This window comes from Elgaria multicarinata, chromosome 5 (assembly GCF_023053635.1).
Source record: "Elgaria multicarinata webbii isolate HBS135686 ecotype San Diego chromosome 5, rElgMul1.1.pri, whole genome shotgun sequence".
Lineage (NCBI taxonomy): Eukaryota > Metazoa > Chordata > Lepidosauria > Squamata > Anguidae > Elgaria > Elgaria multicarinata.
Window position 1 is genome coordinate 70275591 of NC_086175.1, and position 10238 is coordinate 70285828.

Sequence of the window (10238 nt, forward strand, 5' to 3'; positions counted from 1 at the left end):
TAGTAAGGTTCCTGGGCATGTTACCTTTCTCACCAGTTTGCATTTAGGAAGATGGGTATTTTGCGATTGGCCATGTCTACCCTGGCAGCCATTTTGTGAAAGCACCTGCAACACACTCTCAAAATTCCAGATGTGCCTATTGACTCAATAAAGTTGAAGATTCCTTGTTTAGCCTGATGTGGAAATCCATTTTTAACCCAGAGAAATAACCCAACAACAAACTGTGGGTTATTGCAGGGGAGAGACAAGGCAGAGATCCAGATTCGCACATCACACTGAACACAAATGATGGCTCAATGGTCTGTGGTTTGTTTAGCTGCTCCCCCTTGCAGCGGGAGCAATTCCATAATGTGTGAACTGGGTCATTCAGAAGTCTGAGGCAGAAATGAGCATTGTGAATTACTGCAAGCCAGGAAACTCTTTGTACACTGATTTTGTTCTTAACTTTTCCCCCCTCCTCTCTGCTCCCCTACAGAGATACAGACTTCAGAGTAATTGGAATTTGAGGAGCCAATGCAATCCTGAATCTAAGATTTCTGTCATTTTGAAGTGTATTCAAAAAGAAGAAAGGAAGGTTTTGTGGTAAGTTTTATTTATTTTAATTATATTTGTTTATGATTAGACTTGATGAGAGTCAGTTGACAAAAGACTTAAGGCCTGTTTTGGGTGTAACACTAAACCATAGTTGAGCCTTGCATGTATCTGTCGTGAACCTTGGGCTTGTGCATTCCCCACTCCCAGCTCCTCCTCTTCCAAGGTCACAAAGGGGATCGGAAGCATTGAGTTCCTGTTTAAACCAACTGGAGTTCCCTATTACATCTGATCTGAAAGGAACTCCTAATTAGTTTAAAACAGGAAATAGATGCTTCCAGTTTCCTCATGGCTTAACATTACATCCAAAACAAGGTTAAGAGTCTAATGTAGTTTCACAAAACAATTACATACTGCTCATGTACTACAAATAAATATGATCTGCATTTACAGTAAGAAAAGCTGCATACATCAACACTGCAATCTTAGGCAAAACTAGAAGGGCAATAAATGAAAACATTAAATTATGAACACATATGTTAGGTCCCAATTCAAGATAAGCCTGTTCAGGGAGTGGCTGGCTGAAGAATGTTCTCTCTTTCTCTTTCTCTCTCTCTATCTCTCTCACACACACAATCTGCCGATGTCATTCCCTCTGGATTAGTAGTTCTGACATTTTTGATTCTAAGTCCAGTTTCTGAGCCTTACAACAAAGAACGGGGTTGGAGACAAGATCAAGACCATGTCAACAACCACACCATCATCCCCAAATTTGTGGTTGGTACTGCCGTCACTTAGCACTGCGCACACAATTGCTGATCCAGCATTCTGAACATAGGATGCTACCCCCTCTCCCCAAAAGGTTTAGTGCTTGGAATTGCCCAAGTAGCCTTGAGTGCTGGATCAGATTGACTGAACTACACAAATAATCAAATGAGGAATTTCTAGAAAGAGGAAAACTTAAAGCTTTCTTACTCTTCTTCTCTGACATGCCCGTGAGCCTAATCGATACAGAAGCTTTGAACTGCCCAGGTATTTATTTTATGTGGGGTTGAGTCAAACTTAGCCTAACACCCAATCCTATACAATGTATAGGATTAGTATATTATACATGTTCACTTGGAGGCAATTCCTTGCTGAATTCACTGGGACTTGTTCCCAAGTAAGATGTATAGGATTGCAGTCTAAGTGTTTAGGGTGACCATCCACAAAGGGGCAGATGGATTCTAACAAATCCATCAACTGCCTTACAGATTATTCATTGTTTGGGTAGCAACAAATTTTGATAAGTCATACTGGCTTTTCCCTCTAAGACTAGAACAAAAGTATAGTTTGATTTACAATTAATTATACATACAATTATATATAGGCTATGGCCTGCCATATTTATATTTTACATATTGGGTTGGATTCAGACTACATTAGTTGCACTTTGAAATCAGTGGGGCTTAAATCATGAGTAATTTTTCACATAGATTTCAATGGGAGCCACATGCAACTGAGTTAGTCTGGATCCAAACCACTCTGCACATGTGTACAGCAGATTTACCCAGAATCAAGACCCACTCTGTTGAAAAGGGCTTACTCACTAATAAGTGTATTTAGATTTGCATCCTTCACCTTGTTTAGAAATTAACATTGTTTCAAAACCTGACTTTAAATATCTAAGTGCAGTTTGCTTTTAACTTTAGGCTTTTATTTTTGTTACATTCTGCAGAAGAGCGGGGGAAGACGCAAACACATTTTTTTTAGTGTCAATTTACTTAGCTACTTAGTAAATATAACAGGTAGGATGGCTACGTAGAGAGATATTAGCTGTTGTATGCATAGAATGAAAGCCGGCTGTTTTCTTGATTGTGCACTGGGCTAGACCTGTTGCAAAACTTCATAGTAGTATCTTACTATATGCTTCTATTTAACACTTATTTAACTCCCACAGTATAATATGTATAATAACGTGATATGCCTACCTTTATTAATGAAATATTGGCTTTTGAGCCTGTTATTGGAAAAGGAAAACTTGCTTCTATGTCTTTTTCTTTCTTTTTAAAAGTTCTACTTAAATTACTGTGGTTCTGTCTTTTCTTGTCTTTCAGGTAAACCTAAATCATGGAGGGACTCTTGCATTATATAAATCCAGCACATGCTATTTCTCTCCTAAGTGCTTTAAATGAGGAACGACTGAAAGGGCAACTCTGTGATGTTGTCCTAATAGTAGGAGACCAGAAATTTCGAGCTCACAAAAATGTTTTGGCTGCCAGCAGTGAATACTTTCAGACTTTGTTCACTACAAAAGAAAATGAGTCTCAATCAGTGTTTCAGCTTGACTTCTGTGAACCAGATACTTTTGACAATGTATTAAACTACATTTACTCATCATCTTTGTTTGTTGAGAAAAGCAGCCTTGCTGGTGTGCAAGAAGTGGGGTACAGTCTTGGAATTTCCTTCCTTACTAATATTGTTTCTAGAAGTCCTCAACTTCCTTTGCCTGCATGTCCTGTTAAGAAAATACTGTTCCAAGAGGAAGATGAAAGCATTTCCCAGAAAAGAAGTGTCATAGTTTGTCAGAACAAAAATGAAGCACAGGGGGGAAATGTTGGGCAAACACTACGTGACATAAGCCATAGTTCTAAACCCTTGCCCTTGATTACTGCCAAAACTAAGCGGCCGCAAGTAACCCAGTCAACTGAGTTTCTGCATAGCCTATCATTAAATGAGAGGAGATGGTTGAAAGACAGTTCTTTACGATACTCCAAGTCCCATGAAACATCAGGTGCAGTGGATGATCAAAATAGAACTAAAAGAAACGCAATAATGTCACAGAAACCTTTTGTGGACAAGGAAGTGATAGCAGATGAACCAGGAGGAAGCAATCAGTTCCTAAGAGGAAAGGCAGCAGAAATACCCTTGAAAAGGCCTTGTCCGCCAGCCATATCTCTGTGTAGCTCACCAGAATCCACATTTTTGTTGAGAGAGACAGGAAAAGGAGCTGGTCCAGGGGAAGACAGGAATTTGCTATACTATTCAAAGTTAGGATTAGTGATCCCATCTAGGGTATGTGGCTCTGAAAACCAAAGTATTGACAGGAGTGGACCGCTTGTAAAAAGTCTCCTTCGAAGGTCATTGTCCATGGATAGTCAAGTTCCTGTTTATTCATCTAATGTTGACTTGAAGCTTTCCCAAGGATCTTCAGTGGTGAACAGCACACAAGGAAGAATGTTAAATGTAATATCCCAAAAGTCATCTGTGAAAGATTCTACAGAAAAGGAAGTTCCTGATGACAAGACACAGGTAATGCACCCACATCGCCTTAGGTCCTTTAGTGCCTCTCAGTCAACAGACAGGGAGGTAACTTCTCCTCTTAAAGAAATACGGATAAAAACTGAACCTAGCAGTCCACTTTCAGATCCTTCGGAAATAATTAGAATTACAGTGGGGGATGCTTCAACATCTGCCAATAAAAGCAACCCTTTTAAAACTGAAGTTCACCATAGGGATCTCAGTAGACTTCCAGCCAAAAGAAGGTTTCAAGCCGACAGAAGGCTACCACACACAAAAATTGAGGTGGATGAACATGCCTCTCCTGGGTCAGAGGACAATTTTGAGGAAAACTCAAATCCTACCCCCTTTGCTGACTTTCCAGATTCTGACATTAGCAGAGATGAATGTAGTGAACTGGAAGAAACAAAGCCTAACAAAAAGTTTAAGTGCAAACATTGCCTTAAGATTTTCAGGTCAACAGCAGGCCTTCACCGTCACGTCAACATGTACCATAACCCTGAAAAACCATATGCTTGTGACATTTGTCATAAGAGATTTCACACAAACTTCAAAGTTTGGACGCATTGCCAGACACAGCATGGAATTGTGAAGAACCCCTCACCTGCTTCCAGTTCACATGCCGTCTTGGATGAAAAATTCCAAAGGAAACTCATCGATATAGTGAGAGAGCGAGAGATTAAAAAGGCGTTGATTGTTAAACTAAGGCGTGGCAAGCAAGGTTTTCAGGGACAGGCTGCTTCACAAGTACAACAAGTCATCAAAAGAAACCTAAGGTCAAGAGCCAGAGGAGCCTACATTTGCACCTACTGTGGGAAAGCATATCGCTTCCTGTCACAGTTTAAGCAGCATATAAAAATGCACCCTGGGGAAAAAACAGTTGGAGGGAGTAAGGCTCTCAAACCAAAGGAGGACGCTCGTATTGAAAGCCCGGTCGAAAACAAAAAAGTTTACCAGTGTCGTCTTTGTAATGCTAAGCTTTCCTCTCTTATTGAACAGGGAAATCATGAGCGGCTCTGCCGGAACGCAACGGTTTGTCCTTACTGCAGCCTCCGGTTTTCTTCTCTAGAGCTGAAGCACGACCATGAAATCACGTGCGAGTACAAGAAGCTCACCTGCCTAGAGTGCATGCGCACTTTTAAATCCTCCTTCAGTATTTGGCGTCATCAGGTTGAAGTCCATAACCAAAATACTATGGCCCCAACAGAGAATTTTTCGTTGCCAGTTCTGGAACACAATGGCGAAGTAAGTAGTGCTTCAGGACTGCATTCTCAGTCGGAGCCTCACAAAATGAACAACTTCGTTGTAGCCAAAGAAGATGGCGTATTCAGCGATTCCTCGGAACAAATTAATTTTGATTCAGAAGATTCCTCATGCATCCCTGAAGATCTTAGTATTTCCAAACAGTTTAAAGTTCATATCAAAGAAGAACCTGCAGATGATGTAGAAGAGGAGGTCTCAGAAGGCAGCCTGGAACCCAAGGAAACGGTTATTAATAAAGACACTGGTTTGTGGCCCTGTGAAAAGTGTGGGAAAATTTTTACTATACACAAGCAGCTAGAGCGTCACCAAGAGCTTTTGTGCTCTGTAAAGCCCTTCATTTGCCATGTGTGCAACAAAGCCTTCCGAACCAATTTCCGTTTGTGGAGTCACTTCCAGTCCCATATGGCACAAGCTACAGAGGAACCTGTGCGTAAAGAACCTGAGATGTGTGCATCAGCAAATTCTCCATCACCGCCCCCTTTGCCTCCACCTCCACCACTTCCCAAAATACAACCTTTGGAACCTGATAGCCCTACAGGCGTGTCAGAAACCCCTTCAGCTACTGAGAAATTATTTGTTCCACAGGAATCAGACACACTCTTTTACCATGCTCCACCACTTTCAGCTATCACATTCAAAAGACAGTATATGTGCAAACTCTGCCACAGGACATTCAAAACCGCATTTAGCCTTTGGAGTCATGAACAGACACACAATTAAACACACACATGAAGAGTGCCTACGGGGATTCTAAATCCTGTTTAATTTCCATGATGTTGCTGAAGTTACACCACTGAAATGAGAGAGATCCATATATATACACACACACACACGTACACGTACATACAAGGACAAGAATCTTCAACAATTAAAGTTGAAAATTTGTGATGCTGCTTTGGTTGTGGAAATTAAGGTAAACTAAATTTATTATCAGTAGAGTAAATTGCTCACAAGTTTAAGTGTTGTGTTCTAGGACTTCCTAGTGAACGGAATAATTTCATTCATTAACATCTGATTACATCATCTTCATCCTGCTATTTAATATGGATTCATATTAAAAAGCAACAGCAACTTAAGAGTTTAGAATAATGGAAATCGTGAAATTAGTTGATTGTTTTCACAGAGTAACACTCTCATGAGCTCTTTATAAATATTAGCCATTCATTTGAGGTTAAGGGAAGAAATGGATTGAGTGCTTTGTTGTGTTGACCTTAATCTTATAGAACATTAGCAATAACAAATAAAACCTCATTTGAATTAACCTGACACTTATTGAAAATTTTGATTAATATGGAATTTTTTTGTTATTGGAATTTTGTGTATGGATATTGTGCAAACTACAATACAATTTCAGATTAGCAATATGTGAATATTTGGATTTTTATATACAAAGTAGCAGCCAGCCTGCCTCCAGCCATTTTAAAGAGTTTTTGAAGGAAGAGTGTAGGAACAAAGATGCACTGCTTTATTTGATCCTTCGAGGTTGATATTCTATAGATATTTTGATAACCAGAGTTAATGTGATGAGCAGCAGACAGCTGATACCCTAATGCAAACTATATATTACTTTTTAACATGGAACAGCATTGAGTGGATGTAAAAAATTGTTGTACTTTGTTCCTTCTGATCTGTGCGGATGTGTTTTATTACAGCGGAATGTATGAATATGCTAGTTCTGGAACATACAATTCCATTAGGAGATAGTGGTGAGCTCATCCAGGACTACAAGTTCAAATGTAAATATTTACATATGTATAAATGAATAAAATAAAAATGCAAAGTCTTTATTAAAATGCCTAGTTCAGTGGAGGGGAAAATGCAACACCACAAATGTTGTATTTCATAAATACAAGACCTGCAATAAGCAGAATGTTTCTATCCTGTATCATAGTTTGGGCATATTTTTGTTTTGAGCATTTGTTTAAAAGAGTACAAAAATATTTAAGACACAATCCAATGCAGAGTTAAGCATGCTTAAGCCTATTGATTTCAGTGGGCCTAAGTATATACTCGATTGTGGCCTTGGACTACAATTATGCTTGTTATTAAGAGCATATAAATCTCATTCACTCCAGTACATGTCCATCTGACTCTCTCTCACACACATGCACTCGTTTGCAGGACAGTAGTCGGACACCTTTTCCAAAGATCCATGTGTACTCTGATGTATGCACAAGTCTGGATGCCCAGGGGTCCTTGTTCATTAATTTCTTCAATTGAGACAAATAGAGAATTCATTCTGTGGAGGGAAGCTCTGTGTGCATGACGGTACTCTTGCAGATGGAAAAGACTGATGGAGTGGGGTGACAAGATGTAGCAGGCTTCTGCCCCTAAATGGCAGAGTAGAGTCGTTAGTACAGGTGTCTGCCAGGAACCTTTCAGTTTCCTGCTCAGGAATTCATATTGATTGCTAGTGGTATTTTAAACTTTTATCTAACGGGCTTACATTAGAATGAGTGGTGAGAGTGTGAATGCTGCAGATGTATCAATTTGCTCTTGTAGATCATTTTAGATTGTGAGATAAGATAGCAATGTTTGGTGTTCAGCCCTGGGTAATTGTGACACTTATTCATGCTATAATTAAAAGACATGATGGGGCATTTGTAATTGAGTTTCGATAGAGCAGGAGTTTCCATAGAACTGGCACCCCACATCTAAAGGCGGTAATTTTAAACGGAATCCTGTTAACATTGGTGGAAATTTGCTTTCATGTTAATCTAGTTATAACAGCAACCTAATACTGTTTCAAAGGCTCTTATTAGTTAGAAATACGTCCCATAAAACAGTAGAGGTGAGCTACTGAGTGCATTAATATGTGTTCAGGCCTTTTATATTTGTTTTCTGAGGAACAACTTCTGTATCAGAAACTATTTTTTGAAACTCAGGAGTGCTTTAAAAGTAGCTTCTGATGAGGAATGGGGAGCTGCTCTTCAAAAACAGAAGTAAAATGTCCTGCCACATGTGGATCTTCCATTGTGCTTCTATAGAGCATGATCGAAACATTTGAACAAGGTTTGAAAGGCATCCATATTTTGACCTTCATTTCCTAAACTCGCGCATCAAGTTCTAAAACTGAAAGTGGGGCCTGTATAGAGGTATTGGGATCCTGGGACATGACAAACAACTTTGTAATGCTGGCACAGTCTCCTATCAGCACAGACGACAGCCTAGTCTGACAAACCCCGGGCATACTGGGCAGCTGGGATATCCAGTTGCTCAGTACAGTGAACACAGAGGCAATTGCAAACAGCTCTTGGTCAACCCACACCTTGCTGTGGGAAGAACAGAGCATTGCAGGCTTCCAGATCAGGAGCTACTTAAGTCAGCCACAGTAATTGGTTATTGTACAGCTTCTATGGTGACCTCACACTCTGGTGCCCTGGGTGTACTGGAGATTAGCTGTCAATGCTGGTGATGGAGAAGGTTTGTGGATCATGTCCCTAGTACTGAATCAACAAGGCAAGAAAATATCTCATGTTGTCCATGAAAAACATGCTTACTTCAGTAAGATTAATTTAGCGGTGTAGTCATAGCCTGAATATGTGCATGTTTACTCAGAAGTAAGTCCTACAGGGGTCTCCCAAGTAAGTATGATTAGGATTCAAGTCCTTATCTTGTTCCGTGTTTGCTATATTTTGTTTTTTAAACAAGGGTTATGTTGATTAGTAGAATTTAAAAGACTTAAGTAATTCTCAAAAAAAACTTTTCCACAACAAGTTTTGCAGCGATAAATATCTTAATCTCTTCCCTAAACACTTTAGCTATTCAGACATACTTTACCTATCCTTATTTTAAGAAGTTAAATTAATTGATTGGCATTGTAAGACATTTTGTAAGGCATCTGCCTTTAGAACAAGGTTCATGCAGAGTCTTTAAACAGTCCTAACTTGCTAGATAGTGAGACAAAGCTGGGTTTCCCCCCACCCCATTAAAATTATGAGCCATGGCAGATTAAAGTAATCATTGAAAAGATTTACTTTTTAGTTTCAAAATAAAATGAATTTTTGACAAGAGTGTAAATGTACCTTTCTGGGTTTATCTAAATGGAATGGAACTAGTGCTATGTTTGCATCAGAACCTTGTTTTATTACATACTTAAAAGCTTTAGGACCAGTTCATAGGATTCCCCTCTCCCAAACAATTCAGCAGTCCTTACCCATCTTCACACATCTGTGTCCTTGCACTTACATGAAAAAACTTAAGCAAGAATCAGGTGGCACATCAATACAAATCTGCAGAAATAGTAGGACCGCCCAGAGAGCTTCGGCTATTGGGCGGTATAGAAATGTAATAAATAAATAAATAAATAAATAAATAGGACTGCTATGATCATAGAAAGCTATGCTGGTTGCATCTGTGTCCCTGTGGTGTCACATATTACATTTCTCCAGTTCACACAAACATGTGCTTGAGGATGGTCAAGGCTGCTCATTTGTAGGGAAAAAGTGCAAACCAGACCAGACAGTTCAAGTCCTGCATGTGGATTCCTGGTCAACAGCTGGTTGGCCAATGTGTGAACAGAATGCTGGATTAGCTGAGGCCTTAGTGTGATCCAGCATGGCTCCTCTTATGTTCTAGTTCTCACGCTGGTCTGTAAACAAAGCACTTTCCACCTTCTCTAACCTGGTGCCTCCAGATGTTTGGGGCTACAACCTCCATCATGCCCAGGCGCTGGGATTTATGGTACTATATTGTCAACTTTGCTTATGAACTCCTTACAGCAGCTCTGAACCCTACAGAGGCTGTTTGCATAACTCTCATTGGATTGTCAGTTACCTCTTCTATTCCCTTTTACCAGTATTTTATTCTAGCTGGGCTCCTATGCCACTAGTGGTGAACAATTTGTGGTTTTCCAGATGTGCTGGCCTTCCAACTCCCATCAGCCCTAGCCAGAATAATCAGTGTTGAAGGCTGATAGGAATTGTAGGCTAAAACACCCGGAAAGCCACAAGTTGCCCATCTTGTTTCAAATAGTTGTGTGACTGGCAAACATTCAGTGAATGAACATTTTTTCCAGCATTGACACCATGCTGGAAGCAACTTCACCTGTTGAATTTCTTCCTGCAAGTCTGAGACCTGACTCTAGGAAGGGGAAATATGCCTTCCTGATAATGCTCCATTAACTTAAGCAAAATTTAGAAATTTCAGCTGGAGTACTGCTATGA

General features: G+C 39.8%; 1 protein-coding gene across 1 annotated transcript; it reads left to right on the top strand.

The window, feature by feature from the left end:
* The first annotated feature begins 480 nt into the window (after positions 1-480).
* ZBTB21 (zinc finger and BTB domain containing 21) lies at positions 481-9376 on the top strand. Its single transcript, XM_063126598.1, has 2 exons — positions 481-582; positions 2628-9376. Exon 2 carries the CDS (start codon positions 2641-2643, stop codon positions 5791-5793), a length of 3153 nt encoding a protein of 1050 aa, XP_062982668.1. The 5' UTR covers positions 481-582; positions 2628-2640; the 3' UTR covers positions 5794-9376.
* Positions 9377-10238: the final 862 nt, after the last annotated feature.